Source organism: Plectropomus leopardus, chromosome 2, assembly GCF_026936395.1.
Source record: "Plectropomus leopardus strain MGB_pleo_1.0 chromosome 2, ASM2693639v1, whole genome shotgun sequence".
NCBI lineage: Eukaryota > Metazoa > Chordata > Actinopteri > Perciformes > Serranidae > Plectropomus > Plectropomus leopardus.
Window position 1 is genome coordinate 33,669,657 of NC_142177.1, and position 22,985 is coordinate 33,692,641.

Below are 22,985 nucleotides of genomic sequence, written 5' to 3' on the forward strand. Positions count from 1 at the left end.
ATATATATATATATATATGATTGATTTTATTATAGCTACTCATGCATCCATGTGTTCATAACGTTAATGTTGGAAGAAGCATCTTTCTGATTACCAAAGCTGCAGGCGAGGTGCAATGCGGAGTCAGAAATAATGGAAATGGAGTGTGGGTTGAAAAAAGAGAACACCTCGTTTAATCTCAAACAGGGGTGAGCAGTATGAATATCATTTGTCGGCCTACTGAGGAGAGGATGGTAATAAAATTCTTATGCAGCCTCTTGAACCAGAAAACATTATCACAAACAATCTTATGATAAAGACCTAACTTTAAACCACCATTAAAATCAGCACGAAAGTACAACTGCATACAAACATTACCAGTTAAAATTACCGGTAAACTGTGACTGCACACAAACTTTAAAACAGACAGTTTGGACATATCCCTCTAAATGGCCACAACATAGGACCACAAATTTACTTAGGTGTCAAGATACAGAAAATATTTGGTGTCATATTTTCTTATACCAGGACAGATCATAGCATCAGGGACTGCTTCTTACATATCTTCCAGATCTAAAGTCTAAATACATGAAGACAAGATGTAAGCAAGATTAAAATTCAAGAAAAAAAATAAAATTGATTAAATATATTTGTGCAACATCTGTACAATGCAAGAAAAAAGTATGGCTTTGCCATGAGGTTCAACAATGTGAATGATTAATTCAACTCCACAATTTCGATTTGTTCCACATCTAAAAAACGCACATAAACTCCCCTGATGCCTTAAAGGCACATATAAAAATATTTCTAAAAATATTATGTTGAAAACTGAAAACCAGCAAAAACAGAAATATTACACCTCTCAAATAAGAACCAAAATAAGTACGCTTTGATGAAATGGCTCGTATACTAGCTACAATAAGTGACACTGTTATTAGGTGCATTGTGTTATACAGCTTGTGAAGCCTCCCCAAAACACCAATTGTGATTTAAAGGTATTATATGTGCAAAATAATAAAAGTTGCCACTTATTCTGAGTTTGGAAATCCACAAATTCCACTCTTCAGGGTTTAAACCCAGTCCTTTCTGCGGGTACTTTTAATTTTGGCTTTGCTCAGGCGCTTGAACGGCTTCATAGCCTGCTGTTTGCTGGTATCTTCCTCCCACTCGTAACAGTGGTTTACCCGAGCACAGCTCAGCAGACACGGCAGCTCACCCTGATTCTCTGTGTAGTGTTCAATCAGCTCTGCAAGAGAACTGAATTCAGTCTTGCATTTCTGTTCCAAAGATAAAACAAAGAAAAAAATACTGAAAATTCAGAAGTCACAACTAGGGTTGCACAAAATTGTTGGTTTACCAAAATGTATAATAAAAATCCAACAATAACTTAATTATTCCTGGTTTCAGCTTAAATGAAATACTTTTTAAAGACTTTTTTAATGCCAATTGGGATGAAATTTAAGACCTAAAAAAACCATGTACCAACCTTTTTTACATTGCCCACACATTTATTGTAAAATAAAACATTACATTTCTGATCAAGTGAAAAAGTCAGATCTGGTTAGAATTGGGAAAAACCTACCATTTATAAGTGATTTTTTTTGTGATTTTGTGTGCCTCACTTTGTATGTGTATTATTCAACTACTTTAATCTCCATCATGGAGAATCTAAGAGGAGGAATTAAGTAATTTTTTTGTAGGTACCAATTTTGTGATTTTACAATGAAATGTCAGAAAAAAATGTACTTCATATTATCCTTATTCCAATATCTTCATATTTTTAAGAATATTGAAAGACTGATTTAAGACATTTTAATACCAATTAAAGCCTTATTTTTAGATCATTGAATTCAGTGCCTTTTAAGACTTTTTAAGGATCTGCTGGGACTCCGCTAAGGGATTCATGGTTAAAGTGAAGCCACAAATCTTGTGTTGATTATGGAGCCCATTGGTCATACGTATGGGTAGCAAGGGATTGCGGTATTGCACATTGTGGTTACTGTTTGGAAGCGTGTACTGAAAATGAGCCCCGAGCACTACAAGCAGATATAAAACACATGCAACTGTGCCGGACTAATATTTTTAAACCTATCCAAGAGGAAATTTATGGAAGATCATAGTTGTACGGGTTACCACTACTACCCTGCAAAAGCCACAATACCATATTAATATTCTAAAATTAAAAAGACATATTTTAAGTTGAATGTTATTCATAAAGTCACTGGTTGAAAACAGTTAAAACTTCTTGGGAGTAACTATTCACTTTTGTAGTTCAGTTTACAGCTCATATTTTTTGTTTCCGGGACAAATCTAAGCAAATATAATCCTGGCAGGCTTGCTGTTAGCTAATAATTACCTATAATACTCGACCTTGACGAAACAATTACCTCCAGCAGGAATTTCCCTTTACGGGTGTTTTCTATGAGGTGGGTGACCAGGCCGGAGGGGAAGCGAATGATGAGAGAGCCACATTTGGGTTTTTTAGGATGTGGACACAGGAGGTACGAACCCAGAACATCGTCTGCAAGCAGGGAATAGCTGCTGTCACTGAAAAACAAAAAGATATACTGTTAGAAAACCACTGACAAACTCAAGAAAATAAGACAGGCTAGTGTGACACTCACGTTGCGATACCAGCCCAAGCCCAAACTGCTTGAGCCAGTGCTTCTTCTGTTTCGGCCAAACTGGGAGTACGGGATCTCTTCACATGCTTCTTGTCTTGGTCCTTTCCTGATTCATATTTAATATGAGAAATCATTGTGAATTTTGGGGATGTCCACATGCCAAGAGTAGATACTCCACCAGCTGTTTGTGTGGGGAAACGCTCAACCTAAACCCAACTCAGTGAAGGAAATATTTGGTTTAAATCCATGAACAAATAAGTGGTGATAAAATAGCTCATAAAAACTCAAACTTAATTAACACTAGAACCACCAAGAGGGATCATTTTTACCCCCTCACGTTTTCAAATGCACTCAACTATTTTAAAATAAAACCCCTACATTTCTATGTTCCAGACTTTTCCTTGAATCTTCTTGTTGATCATCTAGTAAATTTTGGGCACCATGGGCCAATTTTGTTCTTTTTTTAATTATCATTTATACCTCCAACTGCCGCAGGGGGTCATTTTGACCCCCCGCCCCCATAGAAATAGCACTCCAGTTCTTTATATCATTTGTTGCCAATAACAAAACGTATCATTATCCAAAATTCCTTTGTACCTTGTACTTCATGTTCTTCTACACTAACTGAATTGTTAAAATTTGTGTAGATGCGCCTCTTTTCTGCACTTTTTATCATTTAGTAATTGATTTCAACTTGTATATCCTATCTTTTTCTCTTTTATTGTAAATCTGTATCTTTTATTATGTTTTTATATTCTATTACTCTGTAAAGCACTTTGAATTGCCCTGTGTATGACATGTGCTGCCCTGTCTAGATTGTATATTGTAAAAAAGTTAAATTGTTGTTTGTTGTAGTTCATTGATTCATTGCCTATTTTTAAATGTGACCTTTTTTCTCTATGATGATTTAAAGCACTTATTAAATTAATGAAGTATTAAACATCTGAAAACTAATTTTATTATTTGTAAAGCCTTAAATGGATAACTTACATGCTTCAAGAAATTACAAATTTGGGCTTATCGACGCTGTTGCGGCAGGGGATCGAAATTACCCATTCAATGGCCATTCACCGGGGTATTGGAACATTGGCAGTTCTAGTGTTAAAGTGACGAACATCCGTGTAAAAAGCTCCATGGTGAGAAGCTTTAAGAAAATGTGCTCCCAGTACGACCCAGGTGTGACCATCACCTTAGTGTGTAATCCAAACCACTAAAACTACCTTCTGACACCACAACAAGACAGTGAGTGGCTGCCCGTCACCTAAACACTGAGGGGTTTGCTTTACCTAATCATCTCTTTGACTCTTGAAAGCGCTCTGTGAACACTTGGCCCACCTTGTGACGCATTCAGTCGCTCCTGAACGTTGCGTTGTTTCAGTGGTGTGAAGGTGAAGGAGCGGTAAGCCCCAGAGCGCAGCACTTTAGTGCGGATGGCTTTCTTTCGCACCAGCGAGGGGGAGGAGGATGGGAAGACTTCATCTTGGCTGCTCTGCGGGTCATCCGAAGACTTTTGACTCTTCTATAGAAAGAAAAGAAAACGCTGCGGTTAAAGTAATAATATTGTGTTTTAAGGGTGAACACAAGGAGACATTCAGGTCCAAACCTTAGAGCCCGGCAACAACCCTCGAAAAGGGGCTCTCCTGAAGGACACCAAGGCGCTAACACTGAGAGGGAAGCCGTGGTTGAGAAGGGAGGGGTTGCGACGAGGCATTGAGCCAACAGAGTCTTCCTGGGCCTCTTCTGGGTGTTTCTCTAAGTAAGACAGCTGGAAACAGCGGCAAAGCAGCAGGTTCAGGAACTGTGCCTACGAGACAGAAAATGAACACAGACAACTTAACAGTTACACTCAATACTGTAAAACTTAGAATAAAAGCATCGTCCTGATTAAATGCCAAGTGCCCTTTGCTAGCCGGGCTGAAACGACACATTTTGACAAATAAAGGCCTGTCTCAGTTAGACGCCTGATCTGGTTAACATGCAGTTAATTTTTTTTTTTTTTTACAAATTCTTCGGATGTGTAAAACCGGATTGATGGCTGCCTGCTGGAGATATCATAAGTTAACTTTTTAGATCACTTATACAAATATGTTTAAACTTTTGTCAATATGGACATGCTACACACATCTTAAGCTTGGTAAGAGTCTCCACAGTTCAGTCATTTAGTTAATTTTACTGACACCTTGAGCACTGAAGAAGAAATTATTACAAGCACAGTAAAAAAGAGAGATGCAAAGAGAGAGATTAGTGGATATAGAAGACTATTTTTTAAAAACAGCGAGCTAAAATGACTGTTTTTGTCAAAGGTGCCTGGTGGCTTAACAAGAGCATAGATAAGGAACTGAAACCATTAATGACTTCCCAGAAAGTGCTGTCTGATGGCGAGGTAAAGCAGAGAAAATACTGTCGATACAGTCGAACCGTTACAGAGAATGTGAAGTTGACATATTTTTTTTTCTAAGCGCATCATCTTGTGAAGATCACACCATTACCTGTGCCTGCTATGGTGGTCAAGAGAGAGTAATTTGGACAAACCAATCACAATAAACAACACAGATCGATAGGACTTAGCAGCCCAAAACTGGATTACAGACCCCACAAACTAGGACTCAGGGACTCAGTGCATGCACTTTAATAGAAGGTAGACTTATTAGTCATTTGAAATGTGTCCTTGATCCTCTTAGGAGGTTGATTTTTTTTAAAGGGGAACTTTTTCAAGTAGCGTCCTTGCCAGTAGTCCTGCCTGCTTCTCCAAATTGGGGGCATGCCGATCAGCACCGACTGACTTTGGATGAGCACCTCATACAACTCCAGTTCAAAAGATCTTAACTATCCCTTTAAAAAAGGTACAAGGTTGCCTTGTTTGACAGGTCTGTGGTGCAGTTTAAACTGGGCGTCCACCCATATTGTTTTTTCAGGGCCCATATTGATTATTGGTAGTTAATGAGACCGATAACTGATATCTGAGAGCAATATGCATTTACAACAAAAATGAAAATCTATATGCCAATTTTTCAAATTTGTAATATAACAAACTCCAACACAAAACTTTGTTTAAATGCTTTTAGCAAATGTTTAATCAAACCTGAGACTTTCACCATCAAATAAAACCAAGTTCCCAGAAACTTTTCTTATGAAGTCAAGTAAAAATTTAAATGAAAAATGAATAAATGAAAAATAGCTCCCTTAGGTTTTACAAAGTAAAAAAAGTTCCCATGCTGACACTTTCTTTGCACTTTTTAATTAATTAATTTTATCTGCAATTATTCCAATAAAACACTGTTACAGATAATCGGCAAAATGCCAAATATTGGCCCCACCAATAATCTGTTGACCCCTAGTTTAAACTACACTGTCAAAGTGCCTTCTGGCAAACTGGAGCAACGGACATCCACCAGAAACATCTCACACAAAGCAACTTTATTATAGTGAACATTTTCTCTATTTAAGAAGAAGTCAGCTTAAGCGTGAAAGGGGGAGAGAGAGGGGATGACATGCAGTAAAGAGCCAAGGCTGTGGTTTTATTTTCACTGAACAAGTTGCATTTTTCATAAATCAGACTCATTATTGTTTTAAAAGTCTCTCAATAACAGCACACCCAAAGCCTGAGAAACATCTTGTTGTAATAAATGGAATTTGATGATGATTTCTCACCGCTCTTGCATGCCTTGCTTTAAAGACATGGCAGTACAGCTGGGCGTCAGTGCTGCCTGGGTTGTGGGAGACGAAGGCAAACTGGTAATCGACGGGCCGGGCTGTGGAAAGAGACACTCTCCGCAGAGCGTGAGCCATCAGGAGTGTCTGCAGACAGTCGGGGTGACACACACACACACACACACACACACACACACACATCCACACATCATCATCATCATTAATCTTTGATGCTTCCAAGTTAAAAAAAACTCATGAGGTTTATTTGTATAAAGTTTTTTCTACTTACAGTTTCATCCTCATTATACATCTTCACTCCTTTGTTGGAGAATTTTAGGGATACAGCCCTCCGTCTTTTGCATGTCTGATCAAAGACAACTTATGTTAGATCTTGTATTTCCCTGTAAACAGGCACAAGTTGTTGCTTTTTAGGAGAATTCAGGGCTCAGGACTCACTCTGAGGGACTTCAGCTGAGTGTGCAGTTGCTCTATCTGGTCATCCAAACAGCAGTCGTCCACAGGAAATGAGCCCACATACTTCACAGTAAAAACACAGGCTCAGGCAAAACACAAACACAGGAAAAAGACGCTCAAAAAATAAAAAATAATACATTTCTAGATTTACCTCTGCTGATCGAGTCACTGTACCATCCTCTCTGGCTGGTGCCTCACCCATAATGCCTTTCTATCTCTGCAAACAAGGACAGCAATTAAGTCTTACACACAGAAGCAAAAACAAACAAAGAAAAAATACACCAACAACAAACAAACAGTAGAAAATAATTTCAAAAGCTGTCAAAACGTGCACACGTGCAGGAAACTCGACGTCAAATAGTCGCTATTTAGTGTTGCTACAGGAGGTTAAAATAAATATACAGCAAGCACAAAGTTTGACACCTTACTGTCGACTAAGTGTCCATCTTGGAAATATTACAGGAAGACAGGAACGTGTCTTAAAACTGTCACCTAAGATTTGGGACATGATAGAAATGTTGTTTGCAGATCTTTGCCCCGTTTTCCCCACTTTTCAGCGCCGTACGTGCGTCAAAGCAGCTGCTAACGCAGATTAAAGTGTCCGAACCAAATCCAAAATGTCAAACTTCGGTGGACAAAACTTTTCCGCCTCGTGTGGACCGACTTTACACCGGAGCGTCTCAACCTGAAATCACAGAATCTCACTTTTCACAGTCGAAGAGCCTCCAACGCCGCAGACGCCGCCTCCTCCACGCTGCCTGCGGCCGCTTCTTCTTCTCTCGCTGTCGCTGACGGAGACGTCTCCTCCTCACCTGTCCCTGCTGCCGCTCCGTGGTCCAGGTGTGCTGCTGGAGCTCGAGGCGGAGCTCGAGGGGAAGGAGCCGTGGGAGGAGGAGGAGGAGGGGGGGGAGAGGAGATATGTGGACACGTCTGCCTCTATCATATGAAAGTCAGCGGAAGATAACGCGTTGAATCACTCCACCCTCTCCACACTTTTTTCCAGTTCTCTCTCCACACACAGACACAGACACAGACACACACACACACACACACACACACACACACAGACACAGACAGACACACACACACACAGACACAGACAGACACACACACACACACACGCACGCACGCACGCACACGCACGTACATTCCTGCTGATTGCGCAATTTACCCCAGTGACGTCACACGACCAGCGGTGGGAAAGTTACTTAAAGCAAAGGAAAAAAGTAAATAAGTAAAACAATAACAACACACCATAATAACAATAGAAACAGTACTACTACTATTAAGAACAAAGCATAATAAAACATATCTAAAACACAATAAAAAAATAAATAAAATGAAGTTGTGCTTCAGCAAACCTAATAAAAACAACAATAACAATATTAATACCTTTAAGAACAATGCATTTTTAAAACACAATAAAAATAAATAAATAAAATGAAGTTGTGCTTCAGCAAACCTAATAAAAACAACAACAATATTAATACCTTTAAGAACAATGCATTTCTAAAACACAATAAAAATAAATAAATAAAATGAAGTTGCACTTCAGCAAACATAATCAAAACAGCTATAACAATAATAATAACTTTAAGAACAAAGCATAATAAGTAAACTCTAAAACATAATACAAATAAATAAAATGGAAGTTCTACCTAGGTAAATATACTACCTTTCCATCATCGCAGGTACCCCTGAAACCATAACAATTTACATACAAATATGCAAACAGTCAGTGAATCAATTAAATTAATAAACTGGCAAAATAAAATCTCCACTTAACTTTAAAATATGCAGTTTCTCAAGAGGAAGAGAACAATTACACTATCCATCATTTTAACAAGGAGGCTCTAAAACAGTTCATGTGTTTAGTTGTTTTTGTTGTGAATTATTTGTTTTTCTGAATGAAAACCCCCAAGAAGTGAAAAAGTTAAATTGGCAATCGTTTAAATCATCCATTGATTACTTAAAACTCCTTAAAAAAAGAAGCACTGACCCCATACATCATTATACAACACTGTGAAGTTGTGTGCTAAGTAAAAAAATAAATCCTTCAAACTAGTTTTTCATTAAAACATGTCTTATAATAGTCAAGTTTGATGAAAAAAAAAACTTTAAAAGCAAAGCTTTGATTTGATGATAAACCTCACAATCCTGCCAGGTACATTTCCTATACACAGATCTATTCTGGTGTCAGAAAAAAAAATGTGTAATACTCTGTAGTAATGGTAACAGTAGTAATAGTAATAATTATAGATTTGATTAAGAAATGTAAGTAATGAAATAATTATAATGTTAGTAAAATAGAATAAATAAATAAATAATAGCACTACATAATTGTAGGCTTAGTTTAAGTAATATTTTAAGGCATATCGGTTTTTTTTCTAATTTAAATTTATGGAAACTTGTTTTCTGTACACCGCCATCCCACATGAGCCTGTTCAGATACATTCTTAAATCTGTAGGTTATCATTTTTTGTAAATATTGTCCGTTAGATTAGTTGTAGGCCTCATTTCAGCTTCGCTGAATGCTGCAAAAAGAGTGAGCAGCGAAAAAGGTTATTCATAGCTTCACTTATTTCAGTCAAATATTGCAGCAAGAGTAGAATATGTGGATGTGGTTTGCTGTACATATTTGCCCTTACTTTGGGGGGTTTTCTATAATTTTGTTTACTTTAATATCAGATGCTGAGATGTTTAGAGAGGAAATGTTTGGTGCAGCTGTGAACAATTCAGCAACTGAAATGTCAGAGATTGTCAACAACTGGTTTGACATTTTATTTTTAAAATAATCGTGATGTTAATGTTATCTTATTTTTATTGTGTGTATTTTATGTAAAATCTTAATCTTACTAGAAATATAGTTGCCAGATACAGTAAGGGGAGTAGAAGTAGTGGAGAAAGTAATATAAGCTGGATGTACTGCTGTACAAGTACCTAAAAAACTATCTAAAACATGATTTAAAAAAATAACTAAATAAAATAAGTTGCACTTCAGTAAATATACTTACTTTTCACCACTGCACACATCAGTGTAATGGTAAAATTAAATATCCATTAAATTAAAAAAAAAAAAAAGCAATTTCTAACTTTCTCAAGACATCAAACAGTATAATGACTCTCTGCACTTTAAATAAAAAGGAAGCTGTAAAAAGGCTAAATGTTTTCAGGTAAAAATGCTCCCTTGTATTTTCCTTTTATTTATTTAATTAATTTTTTGAGAATAACAACCTCCGATAGTAAAGTTAAATAGTTTAATATGGCAAATCATTTAAATCGTTCACTGAATCATTGAGATGAATCATTATACAATACCAGGTAGTTTTGTGCAGAATGAAGAAAACCTTAAAACTAATCTGTGAATGATAACAGTTGAGTTCAATGAAAAAAAAAAACAAAGAAACTTTATAGTTTTATATTCTGGAATCAGGAAACTGAGACATTTTAAAAATATTCTCTCCTCTTCCCTAAATTAAATACATTTAAAATAAAAAACAGCAAGAGTTTACAAATATAGCCATTTTATTAATGACTTGAAAAAAGCTTAACAACACAAGGAATACATGCATGCAGGGTATGTATGAGCTATTATCCTCCTTTTTCTTATTCACAACACACATTTCTTACAGTTTGGTACTGAGTTACAGCTGTGAAGCAATAAAATCAATGTATGTATACGCTCGTTTACACACACACGCACGCACACACACACACACGCGCGCGCACACACACATATCAAAAAGACACCCCCCCCGACCCCCAACGTGTTTGAAATGAAAACGTAGTGTTTTATCCTCGAGCTGTCACCTGCAGGCCTAATCTTTTCAAAGGACTTCTTTGTTTTAAATAAACAATCACTGTTAGTGATAATAATTAATAATTACATAAGGACAAATATGGATACAAATTTATTCTGATGCAGTGCTGCACTGCCGAAAATATTGTAATTTTATCCCAGGACATGACCTTTAAAATCAGAGTTTTATAAAATACTAATATCATTAAGGAACTGTTTAAATATTTAAGTTATAATTAACTTCTTTTTTTTTTTCAAACCTCCAAAACACTGATATCTCCCTTCATCTGATATTAGGAACGTGTGTCGCCAACGCTTAAAGAGTGGATGAGGAACAGATATAAAAACGGAAGTCACTACATGGCTCTAGTTACAGTTTGTCGGATGTTGCTATGCTTTTGCTGCCATCGAGCAGCCGATCACATTTGTTTTAATGGCAACACTAACTGAGCTTTTCTACACATGGTGATTAAAAAGTAAATTCAGAAACTCTCAATGTACAGTAAACTTGGTAGGATAACGTTCTTATTCTACAATAGAAATAAAAAAAACTACTGCCCTGTTAAAAAGGGAGAAATGATAAAAAGAGAGAGAGAGCACTGAATCAAAGCGTCAGACTGCTGCGTTTTCGGAGCGGCCCAGTCCGTGGAAGCAGCTCCCGGCTCAGTTTTTCCCTCTCTTGGATTTACGACCGGACCGCTTGCTGTTCTTCGCCCCCTTTTTGACCTCGGGCTCTTCTGACTCCTCAGGCTCTGACCGCCTCTTACCTGCCGCCTTTTTCGTTGCGGGCACCTCAGGGGACGCCTCTTCAGCCTTTGATCGCCTGGACCCGCCCCTCGGTGTGGTCACCTCCTCCTCCTCCTCTTCGGGGGTCGATTCTCTGGACGCCTGTCGTTTCGGTGCTCTTTTGTTCAGCTTTTTAACGGCTGGTGTTTTGGGCTTTCTCGCGGGAGCTCCTCTCTTGACAGGCGTGGCTTTAGCCGGCGCTGTGGACTCCTTCTTAGACGGCCGTCCCCGACTCTTGGCTGAAGACACCGCTTTCTTGGCCGGGGACTTCTTAGCGAGTGAGCGCCCCCTGCCTTTAGCTTTTGACTGGCTCGAGCTCCGAGATTTCTTGGCCGGTGGGGGACGGCGAGCCTTGGGTGGAGGCCTCTTCCGAGATTTTCTGCAAGTAAATTGAACAGAGAGCCGTTAGTGAGGCAGAGGGGTGTCACGTGGGTGCAGGGTTACCGGAAAACAGCATCAATTAAGAGTTACACCTGCACACTGACTACAAACGACACATTTATTTAGATGGACAACATTTCGATCCCACTTGGATCTTTCAGAGCCTTCAGCCGCTCTGCGCCCCGCCGCCTGTACAACCAGACATCCGTAACACCGACACTTTTTGTTTTCAATCTCATCTTCAAACGCATCTTTTTAAACTTGCATATTCAGTTTGATCCGGTCACTAAACCTTTGTACATAATGATTTTATACACTAAATCTGTCTTCTTTATTTCATTGATCTGTTCTTACAGCATTTGCTTTTTGAACTCGGCCTTGTAATATGACGTTTAGTGTTTTGAAAGGCGCCAACGAATAAAACGTATTCTGCTTCTCAAAAGAGAAAACTTAAATGTTTTTATCATGCAGATACAAATACGTGGATAAACCTACTAAAAAAAGGCTAAAGAGTGTGTTTCCATTTCCTGTAGCAGACGTGTGAACAGGGGCTGCAGCCATGCAGCAGACGAGTCTGTGTGAGTGTGGATTGGTTTGGTGTGTCAGGGCTGGTCGGAGAACAGATAAACAGTAGACATCAGCATGGACGGATAGATCTAAAAAAGATGTGCAAAACTCTACGCAAAGCACTTACTGAAGTGTTATCATGAATGATGGACAAACCAGGGTTCCTACAGTTTACGGCCAGAGGGATTTAAGGCTTTTAAAATTTTTTTTAATGTCACTTGGAATAAAATTTAGGACCATTTTTACAGAAGCCAACAGTGAGGGAAAAAGACATATACTGACATAAACTAGTGAAGGTTAGGGGAAATTTTATTTAATTTTTTAAATATTCATTGTTACATAAAACATGACTTTGGTGATGTTAATGCAAAAGGCATTCAGTAAATTATTATTATTTCAAAGTTACCGGTTATTGTGAGATTTTTCGATACAATGTCAGAAAAAAGATTAATGAAACTCATCTCCAATGTCTAAGCATTTTTTAGACTTGAAAGAGTGATTCAAGACATTTTGATGCCAAGTAAGGCTTTTATTTTTTAAGATTGATGGATTCAATGCCTTTTCAGACATTTTAAGGATCCGCGGGAATCCTGCAAACTCCCAGCAGACCACAACACCGCTTAAAAGACCGTAACTATGGATCAAGATTTTTTACACTCACCTCTTCCGGACAGGAGCTTCATCCTCTGATTCTTCCTCCTCTTCGTCTTCCTCCTCCTCCTCCTCCTCTTCCTCTTCCTCGTCAGAAGATTCAACTGTCCGCCTTCGCTTGTTTGCAGGCGGAGCGGTTTTCTTCGGTGGCTCTTTGAACTTGTCTGGGTACAGGACGGTGGGGCTAGAGAGAGAAACCAAAAACTCTGAGCAGGCACACAAAGATCAGCTGTGTCGACCTCTGCTCGCCCCACTGCTGCGTCAGCTGTGATTATATTTCATTTTTAGGAATTTTGTCTCCCTACTAAGTAATCAGCCTGGTGAAAAAAATATTTAAACTTTGTCAAAGTACAGTATATACTATGGAAAGCACATTGCATTCACTAAAGAAATGGAGGATAAGAAGAAGAATATTCATAACGTTAAGATTTGTAAACCACGAGGCAAAGTACCAAACAAGTAATAATGGAACACTTTTTTCCAAATGTACCTCGGGTAGAACGGGAACGAGAGCTGGTAGGTCCCCGTGAAGCCGTGACCGGTGATCTGCTCCATCCAGCCGAGCACTTTACACTTTGTGAGGGTCCTCCTCAGACTGGCCACTAAAGAAAGATTTCACCGTGCAGAGCGTTTACGTCACACATCACAAAATAAAAAGACAGCACACGCTACAAAACGAGCCTTCAGAAGTACACTCCAAAGTGTCAATGTTTCAGTTTGTTGTTACAAAGGAATCAATCCATTTCAAAGATCAAAACGCCTTAACATCGCTCCTGCGGCATAATAAACTTGTGTCTAAACAGCGCCGCATAACACGGGGGCAGTTTTGAGGCATTATTAAACACACGTGAAAAAACACGTCTGGTAGTTTGCGTTTAAGAATTAGGATTAGTGACAATACGGACGGACAGCGGGAAAGATGAGTACGCTACAGCTGTGATTTCATTTACGTGCCTTTCGTGTTGTCTGGTCACTAGTGGAAACCATCAGAAGGCTGCACAATAATTCTTTTGTTTTTTAAATTGTTGTTGTGAAGTCAACGTGCACAATAAAGATATCCTGTTTTTTTTTTTAAATGATTGCCGACAAAATTAATTAAAAGTGCAAGGAAAGGGTCAGCATGGGAGGAGCTTTTACTTTGTAAAACCTATTTCACTTGGCTTTATAAAAAAAAAAGAAAAAAAAAGTGCTGCATATGTAGAAAGTCTCAGTTTTGATTAAACATTTTTGATTTAACAAAGGCATTTCGGCGAAGTTTTGTGTCGTTTGTTATAATCCGAATTCAAATCATTGACAAAGAATTTTATTTTTATTGTAAATGCACATCGGTCCCAAATATCGGTTATCATTAACTACTAATAAAGGGTATTGGCCCTGAAAAACCAATATCGGTCAACCGATACCAGAGAGGAAAAGCTTTTCTGCCACCTGACAATATTTTGGATACAGGAGAAATGAAACGCTCCGGTACAGAGAGAGTCTGAGTCAAGAATGGACATTTTTATATCTGTTTATTTCAAGATTGTTATTGCAATATTCTTGCAGCGCTATTCTTAGTTTTGCCAACGATGGATCACCAGCTGCGTGATATAAAGAAAATGTGATATGAAACTTACTGAGTGATTTTAGTGTGCTTTTTGACCTCAGTCAGTAAGACAGAGAGAGGGATTCTTACCTAAATGGTACTCCTTTCTATCCTTGTTTGCATCCACTAAGTATCTGCGTAGAGTTGTGGTGCTGCAGGTTTTAGGTTCATTCATGGCTGTGATGGCGGCGGTGATGGCGTCCTCCAGGTTGCTTCCCTTCGGCGGGTTACTAGTACGCTTCAGCTGCGACAGTCAGACGTAGAAATTTCAAGATGTCATTTGCCATTTGTGGTCGGCTACATCTGTCCAGCGTGGTGGCTTTACTTTACTAAACAGCAGAGGACGTCCTTCATGTGGACAACTGCGCTCAAACGACTTATCTGCTACCATAAAACATCTATATCATCTAACAGCAGCTGGGACTTATTTCGGACACAAATATCTGGTAATTTTTAAAAAATCTTACCTGAAAAGTCCCTTTGGCTCCTTTCCCAGTGATCTGCTCCAGCTGACCTTTCTCCACCGCCTTCACCAGAGCTGTCTTCAGGACGTCTGGCCTGAGGACACACTCAGGAAATCATTATCATGTTCAACAATGACAACTATATATATATATATATACACACACACACACACACACACACACACACACACACACACACACACATCCTTTTTTGTCAGTTATTGAGCCATGAAAATCCAGTGTGTGGCTGTCAACTTCTTAAATTTGGGGTCATGTTTTAAATTTACGTCTGAAACTTTTAGTGAGGATCCTTGGTTTTGTTGTCTGAAGAACTAAAAATGTAATTTAAATTTATTTTAGCTTTGATCGGGGATGTTTCTATCTTCTGTTATTAAAGAAAATATTAAACATTTGCAAGACACACTTTTGCGATACCAGCAAGTTGCGTACATCTATCCTATTTCTTATCAGTATTAGTCCAATATTGTGTCTTTGACTGTTTTCACATTAAAAATGGGAACTTCAAAGACTTTTTAGTTTTAAAAATATTCACTGCTGCCCTGATTGTTAAGTCACAGAAAACAACATTCAACAGAAAAAAAAGCCCTGTACCTCTTCTCGATGTTGAAGTTGGGGAAGTGCTGCTCCAGGTATTTCTTGATCAGGTTGTAGGACGCCTCTTTGGGCTCACAGAGCCGCGTGATGATGAGAGGAAGCGCGTCTCCCAGAGACTCCATCTTCTGTGGGGCTTTCTAAAACACCATCCATTTACAGACATGACAGTTACAACCAAACACATCCCAGTCGAAACGAGAAAAGGAAACTGCTGACACTACGTCATTAACATGACCAGAAAATCTGTCAGATACTGTACGGCGATCGCCTACTGACGATCTTCTGCTGCTGAGCACAAACTTTGTCCTTTAGCTCAAGCTGGACGTCAAAGAAGAGACACGCCACACCAAACAGGGGTGGGCGATATATCGAATATACTGATGTATTGCCGCATTTTGCAGCTGCAATATTAAAAAGACTATACTGCGACTCGGCTCTTCATCTCTTGCACACACACACACACATAAAACAGGACTTTTGCAGAGCTCCAGGCGGTGACTATTTAGTTAAAAATTATAACCACAGAGCACTGCTGCAATTTGCAAAACTCTTAATAAATAAACTGCAGAGCTGTTAGTTTGTGTCTAACACTAAAATCCAAAAACAAGCTTCAGTCCACAGAAAAGACACTTCCAGCCTGAGACGCGCCATGTCCTTCAAAATAAAAGCACCATGGGCCCTGCTTTGATTTGTTTTATCATAACTATACGTTTTAAAATTTCTTAACAAAAGGTACTTTAACTTCCTTAAAACTGTATTTTATTTAATGTTATTATAACAGTAGTGTATTAACTTTATTATTTGACCACTTGCTTTAAATGTATTGTAACTGCATTCAATAATTTTGTATTTTAGTAGTCAACATTAGTTTAAAGGACATTTAAAATATCAAGATATATATCGTGTATTGTAATTTAGCCTTAAAATATCGCAATATTATTTTAGAGCCATTTCGCTCAGACCCAAGTCCAAATGTAACTCATGATTTAGAGCAACATTTTGCAACTTTTAGTTGATTGTTGAGTCTCATTCCCAAGTCGTCAAATATTGATGTTTTGGGTCGGTACTTTGGTGCAGCCATCTATCAAATGCGTTGGTGTTTGACGACCTGGAAATGCGACTCAACAACCAACTAAAAGTTGCATAACTCTGCTTTAAGGAAATCGTTGCACATTTTGGAAAATACATTTACGCACTTTCTTGAGTTAGATGAGAAGAGGATCAATACCACTCTGACATCCGTCATCTTAATGCGAAGCGATCAACAGCAGCCAGGACTCAACAGAAACGGCTTCACTGATTTACTCATGTTTTTATCTCTTTTGTTTAGTATAAAAACAATTAGCTGTTGCTAGGCAACCAGCACTGACCTCTGCTCTAAGTTACCTTAGACACGGTGGGCTGCTTCCCGATGGCGAAGGTTCCTGAGAGGCCTTTACCCTTCAGCTGCGAGAGAGACGGAGCAAAGATACATCTAAATGAGCAGATCTGACACATTTCACAGGCTCCTACACGTTTCAACGAACATCTAGTGAAATAAAAGACCATTCGGTAAAGCCTGTCATGCTCCAGATTTCTTCAAAGTTTGAAGCAGTGACACTCAGATTTTTAAGAGTTGAGTGGTCGGTGTGTTTGTTTTTAACTTTTAACAATAAAAATACAAAATCAAAGGTTCAAGTTAAAGACCGAACAATGTGTTTGTTTCTTCTAATGTAAGCTGCAACTGTTAGCACGTCTGTTGAGCTGGATTACATTTAGGGCCCCAACTTACGACTAATTTCAATGTCGATTATGTTCTCAATTTAATGGTTAGTTGTTTGGTCCATAACATGTAATAAAATGGTGAAAAATGTCCATCGATGTTTCCCACAGCCCACGATGACATCCTCAAATGTTTATACACTTTACTGTCATGGAGGAGAGAAACCAGAAAATAGTCTCATTTAGGAAGCTGGAATAAGAGAATTAGGAGTTTTTTTTTCCTTAAAAAAATTATTTAAACCAATGATTAGATTATCATATTAGCTGCAGATTAATTTCATACAAAACAACTGCTGATTAATACAGATTTACAGTCGTAACCTGAACCAGCTTTACCTCCAAGACCAAGAAGCATTTCATTATTTTAGATTTCTCATTGAAAATATACTTTTCTTGACCTCCATTTGATGGCAAAAGTTTGAAAATAAAAAGAGGTTTGCCCCTTGGTTAACCGTTACCCAGGGCAATACTAGATGTCATATTAGATTTTGGATATCCAAATATCATAAATGTTGTCTTTTCTTAGTTTTAAAGGCGGCATTAAAGTAAAGGAATGTAATTTTATGATCTTACCAGACTCGATTAGTCATATCCACATTACTGATGACTATTTATCGAAAACTGTATTGTGTACATTTTTTTGTGAAAGCACCCATAGTCAACCCTGCAACATTGCTGTAATATAAATATGATGGTATTTGGTTAAAAATATCCTGTTTTTCGATTCTCTCCATTCAGCCCTCGAGTTACCTGTCTGATGGTTCCCTTCTCCAAATGTTTCTTCATTGCTTTCTTGATGAGAAACTTCTTTCTGTCGAGCTCCATCCCCGGATATTTTTTCAGAATATATTTCATGACGGACTGGTATGAAACCCCGGACCTGTCATTACAAGACTGTAAAAAAACAGGACAAGATTTCAGATTTTTTTTTAAATAAAAAGGGAAAAAACGTGACTGATGGATTTACAGAGTTCGTACACACCGTAATAGCTTCGATGAGGATATTATCCACTTTGTTCTGAGTGCCTGCAAAGTTGGTAACGGGAAGCTTTTTGCTGGTAGCGACGCTGGCCCACGCAGGGATCGTTCTTTTCACCTTCTTGGTTTTGGTTTTCTCGTACTTGTAGCCATCTTTCAACCTGCCGCCGAAAAGGAGAGGAGGAGCGGGACACAAGTTCAGTGAAGTGGTTCGTTTCTTTGGAGGCGATATTTCACTGTGATTGTTACCACCCTTATCTTTATCACTTCCTCACCTTAGTAGGAGAACATAGCAGTGTGTTGCACACTGTCCAGCCGCGCAGTCCTTGCATTTGTCACTTTGTCCATTTGTCACCGACGGGAAAGACAAAATGAAATTTGAGAACATCTGTCTGAATGATCACCATGGTAATTTGACCCTCACTGACTTACTAGGCTAGTTTAGTATGTGCAGAGAAGTAAATGTTTGCTTTGTCATGGTCTGGGAGAAGAAAGGGAGGGGAAATTAGAAGTTGTTTTCTTGCAAAAAATTAAACACTTCATCACCTACAGGTGAGTTTTTCGATCTTGGTACATATCTTTATGAAATGGTCTTAAAAAGATCATTACTTTTTATGAAACATTTTGCCCATGAGGCTTTAGAAATAACCAGACAGCAGGGCTCAGAACATATTTTGCTTCATATATTTTTGTGGGCGAAACAAAAATGTTTTCTTGGCATTATTGTGAATGTTTGTCTGTAGTAAATAACGCTGCTCTTTCTGTGAGTTTTTAGATCTGAGCTGATTTACCGTCAGCCTCCCCTCCTGCACTCCTCCAAGACTGCGGACAAAGGGACCGACACATCTGTCTGATATCTGTCTAATCACCGTGGCCGTGACAGGTCGCATCTTTTTGGAAATGCAACACTGCAACCACGTCTGCTGTTATCCAGCAGAGGTAAGGATAATATTAACAGATAAAAGTGCTATCAAAGTGAAATATCGCAGTGTTCAGAGTTGCACACTCGCTCTCTGGTGAAACTCACTCTTTCTTCCCGGCTGCTTCTCCCTCCTTCTCCTCCGCCTCTCCTTCCGCCTTCTCTCCGTTCTCTGTGGGCTCTGCCCCGCGTTCTGCCGCGCCCTCGGCCTCCGCTTCGCCCTCGGCTGGCGCCGCCGAGGGTGCAGCCTGCCCCTCGTCGGCTGAGGGGGACTCCTCTGAGGACGCTTCAGGCTCTGAGAGGAGGAAACCATTTAAGTTAGAAGCAAAAAACATATGTGCGACAATGAGTTGTCTTTTTTGAACAGTGTTTTTTTTTCGAGAGTCAGTTTTAACAGCAAAATATACGGCACGGTGGTGTGGTGGTTAGCACTGACACCTCACAGCAAGAGGGTCCCCGGTTCAAATCCAGGTTGGGGCAAGATTCGGACCTTGGGCGAGGCCCTTCTATACGAAGTTTGCATGCAGGTCCCTGCAGGTGACTCTAAATCGTCCAGTCACACCTGACAGAGTGTGAAAGGTCGTCTGTCTCTATATGTCAGCCCTGCGATAGTCTGGCGAACTGTCCCGGAAGTACCTCTCGCCCAATAGGCTCCAGCCCCCCCGGGACCCTTACGAGGACAAGTGGTTATGGACAATGAATGTTGAGAAAAGCTAAGAAAGTTAAGAAAAGTTAAGAAAATTCATGATCTGGAACCTTTATAATTTGTTATATTCCTCCCAAGTTGTTGCTCACCTTGCAGGTAAGGTATCCTGCTATAGCCCACATACTTTGAATACACTTCAGCAACATTTAGGCTGTCCTCATCGATAACAGTCCAGTGTTTAATTTGTGATCTCATTGATTGTGACCGTCATTGTTTTTAGATTTGTCTGGGTTTTTTTTAAATACATGTATATTGTAAATGTCTTGTATTTTTCTGTTTTGATAATTGTTTGTTGTATTGCAAATGAGGGTTAACCCTCGATGTGTTTCAGGCTTTAAATAAAACAAATGATGATTTGACTTTTTCTCCACGACATGCCACTGAAAAATGTGAAAAATATTGGAAAAGGTGGAAATCCTGTTTAAATCTGAAGTTTCTGTTTTATTTGATATGTTCATTTTGTTTGGAGAACCGTGTTTATGATAAGCAGAATGGACTTACTACATACTATCCCCTCCTTACAAAAAATATAAATAAAAATCTTGCTTTTCATGAATCACGCGCACGGACCTTGTAGGATGTTTAAGGACAATCGTGGATTCAGAGGATCGCAGCCCTTAATACTGTAATGTATCCATGCTCCTTTTTATCTCTTGATTAAAAAAAATAGATAATTTCATACATGATATCAAGCATTTAATTCAACCCATGATGACCCCGTCTGCTGTTCCTTGTTTTGTCTTTTATGTTCTTAACAAAAATAAATTAAGTATAAAAAAAATACATGTTAATTAACGACATTAGCACCCACAGCTAACTTTGGCAACCAATTTTGTGTCAGGACCCGTAGTTATAATACTTTAAGATACGTAAAGATTGACAGGAAACATAAGACAGAGTTGGGGGATGCAAGATGCAACAGATGTCTCTGATAAATAAAGTACAGTCCCTTAAAAAAGTCAGAGTAGGGGGGCGACTGAGGTGCGACTTTGGTTTGTTTTAATATCATGACCCTCACCAGAGCTAAAAATATTTTTCCTTGAGCCTCACAGAGTGACTGGAGAAAATAGCATGACCCTTTCTCAACCATAAATAACCAGTAACTGGCTACAATTAATGGTGTGATTTTGTAGAATTCATAAGAAAGCATGCTTAGCAATTTTTGGGTAATTTCTTTTAAGTTGCTGTTTTTTCAAGTTTTAGAAAGAAATCGAGCCAATTCCCCCACGTTTCAACAGGTCTTCATCCGTTAAAACAGACAGGGAACATTTTTAATAAAATATGCTATTACAAAAGGAAAAAAAATGCCCAATCAAAAAAAGCTAGTGCTTTTTCAAAATTTAAATAATTTTGTAATATGTGAAATATGTTATTGTGATAATTATTCCCCCCTAGCTCTTTTTTATATATTATAAACAATTGCATTTGGAGTAAAAATCCACCATTACAACATTTTTTTGTGTGTTTGGAACATAATTGTCTTCTGAACGGGTCAAATCTGCAAGTAAGCATCAAACATGTTGCAGTATTTGATCCTGACACTGTCTTCATCAGGTCTAGAGACTTGTTTATGTGATAATATGTTGAAAAAACGGAACTTGCATGCTCACACAGCCATCAGCTCAGTGTGAACACTCAGACTACAGTGTGTGTCTGTGCAGGCTGCAGAGCTGAGCCAGTGACGGTGCGTTCACGGGTCTTTGGTTCAGGTGATGGACGACCCCAGCCTCACCTTCCTCTGCTGCAACGGAGGGGGCCTTCTCCGGGGTCGGAGTCGTTGCTGCTCGACGTATCGGCATCACACGAGATTTACCTGGATGAAAAATGAAAATAATGATTTTAACACCACAGAAAAGCACACTGACGCACAGACCCGGTTAGAGGCCGTTTCTGTGTACGTGCGCGGAGAAACATGGAGGACTCTGCCAAACCCACTTCATTCATTGAGGCCCATTATCCCGAGACACAAGAAAAGGTGCTTTTGTGTTTCGCAAAGCGCAGCCGCCTTCACGACGGTGCACCGCTCACGGGATTATCCGCCAGCCTTTGTCAATGCATCTAAATCATTCCCACACGAGCCAGGAGAGGAGTTGCAGGATTTTTTGGGCAATTTCGCCATTTTGTCCGTTGGTTTATACACACAGTAATGGCGTCGCGTCGCACACGGCAGATAAAATTCATTTCAGTTGCAAGGAGTCAAAACCGCCGAGCTGCGAGGTTTTTCCAGCATCGCATCCGTGCAACCGCACACGGAGCTTCAACTCATCACAACGCAAGGGAAACTTACCTTTTACTTGAGGAGAAAAGTGAGATACTTTGGAGTAAAATTTCTGCACGATCCTTTATTTAGATTTCTCTGTTTACGAGCCCCGCCCCGTTCGGACCGTTGGTGACGTCGCGGCGTCACACACAGCACGTCACGGCCGTACGCACCGACCGTTGAAACAAAACAAAACAAAACAAAACAAACTAACATTGTGAGCGTATAAAGTACTATAGTATTATACAGTGTATGTTTTAAACATTTTTATTATAGTCTGTAGCATTTAAGCACCCTTAAAGTGACGTTTAGCCAGAAAATATGTGCTAAAATAAATTGTCAATTAGAATTATCGCCGTTAAGTAGCATTAGCCAGCAAAGCTAATAAAACTAATTAATAATTTATTTATTCATTTATTTCAGCGCTCAGTGTTCTTTCTAAAAAAAACAACTACAAAAAACTCAAATGAAGTTTCCACTATTACGATTTAAGCATTCAGAAACAGCTTTGATATCGTTTTGAGAAGGTTTTTGTGGCAACAACTCATGGGAAATGTAGTTGTCTAATGCTAACAAAGTTAGCGACTTTTCTTACTCAGCTATAAGATACACATAAAGCCTAAATTATAGAAGGAAATAACAATCATACCTCAGCTAGAAGTGATGAAGTAAATCCCCCATGAAAACACACACAAAATAATTATTTACTGTGCTCTATTCACACCCTTGCTTTATCATTAGCCTATGTGCGGTTTACATTTTAGACTAGCTAGCAAACCAAAGTT

At 38.9% G+C, this 22,985-nt stretch overlaps 2 protein-coding genes across 6 annotated transcripts; both read right to left on the reverse strand.

Moving 5' to 3' along the window:
* Window positions 1-144: 144 nt before the first annotated feature.
* On the reverse strand, window positions 145-7,742 carry sh2d5 (SH2 domain containing 5). Of its 4 annotated transcripts, none has more exons than XM_042511491.2 (10): window positions 7,434-7,738; window positions 6,880-6,945; window positions 6,711-6,791; window positions 6,544-6,618; window positions 6,255-6,401; window positions 4,207-4,407; window positions 3,939-4,122; window positions 2,604-2,709; window positions 2,367-2,526; window positions 145-1,256 (listed from the first exon to the last, which is right to left on the reverse strand). In XM_042511491.2, the coding sequence occupies exons 2-10, from the start codon at window positions 6,928-6,930 to the stop codon at window positions 1,050-1,052; spliced, it is 1,212 nt and encodes a 403-aa protein (XP_042367425.2). In that variant the 5' UTR covers window positions 6,931-6,945; window positions 7,434-7,738; the 3' UTR covers window positions 145-1,049. The 4 variants fall into 4 exon arrangements, with proteins under 4 accessions (XP_042367425.2, XP_087925326.1, XP_087925331.1 ...); XM_088069200.1 differs by lacking the exon at window positions 7,434-7,738 and adding an exon at window positions 7,221-7,418; XM_088069205.1 differs by lacking the exon at window positions 7,434-7,738 and adding an exon at window positions 7,152-7,418.
* A 2,493-nt stretch (window positions 7,743-10,235) lies between these two features.
* Window positions 10,236-22,381, reverse strand: hp1bp3 (heterochromatin protein 1, binding protein 3). Of its 2 annotated transcripts, XM_042495793.2 has the most exons (13): window positions 22,228-22,381; window positions 21,673-21,753; window positions 19,343-19,529; window positions 18,591-18,653; window positions 18,320-18,476; window positions 18,088-18,231; window positions 16,963-17,022; window positions 15,574-15,713; window positions 14,965-15,055; window positions 14,588-14,741; window positions 13,403-13,514; window positions 12,923-13,096; window positions 10,236-11,692 (listed from the first exon to the last, which is right to left on the reverse strand). In XM_042495793.2, exons 2-13 carry the CDS (start codon window positions 21,737-21,739, stop codon window positions 11,191-11,193), a joined length of 1,851 nt encoding a protein of 616 aa, XP_042351727.2. In that variant the 5' UTR covers window positions 21,740-21,753; window positions 22,228-22,381; the 3' UTR covers window positions 10,236-11,190. The 2 variants fall into 2 exon arrangements, with proteins under 2 accessions (XP_042351727.2, XP_042351733.2); XM_042495799.2 differs by lacking the exon at window positions 18,591-18,653.
* Window positions 22,382-22,985: the final 604 nt, after the last annotated feature.

What these genes read in the sequence shown, in the direction of transcription:
- sh2d5 (XM_042511491.2), bottom strand. Translation starts at nt 6,930, where the DNA reads ATGGGTGAGGCACCAGCCAGAGAGGATGGTACAGTGACTCGATCAGCA. An exon ending in GGTTGTTGCCGGGCTCTAAG is followed by an intron (nt 4,123 to 4,206) that starts GTTTGGACCTGA and finishes TTCTTTCTATAG; the next exon opens with AAGAGTCAAAAGTCTTCGGA. An exon ending in GCTTGGGCTGGTATCGCAAC is followed by an intron (nt 2,527 to 2,603) that starts GTGAGTGTCACA and finishes TTTGTTTTTCAG; the next exon opens with TGACAGCAGCTATTCCCTGC.
- hp1bp3 (XM_042495793.2), bottom strand. Translation starts at nt 21,739, where the DNA reads ATGCCGATACGTCGAGCAGCAACGACTCCGACCCCGGAGAAGGCCCCC. An exon ending in TAGAAAGGAGTACCATTTAG is followed by an intron (nt 13,515 to 14,587) that starts GTAAGAATCCCT and finishes ATCTTTCTTTAG; the next exon opens with TGGCCAGTCTGAGGAGGACC. An exon ending in TCGTTCCCGTTCTACCCGAG is followed by an intron (nt 13,097 to 13,402) that starts GTACATTTGGAA and finishes TTCTCTCTCTAG; the next exon opens with CCCCACCGTCCTGTACCCAG.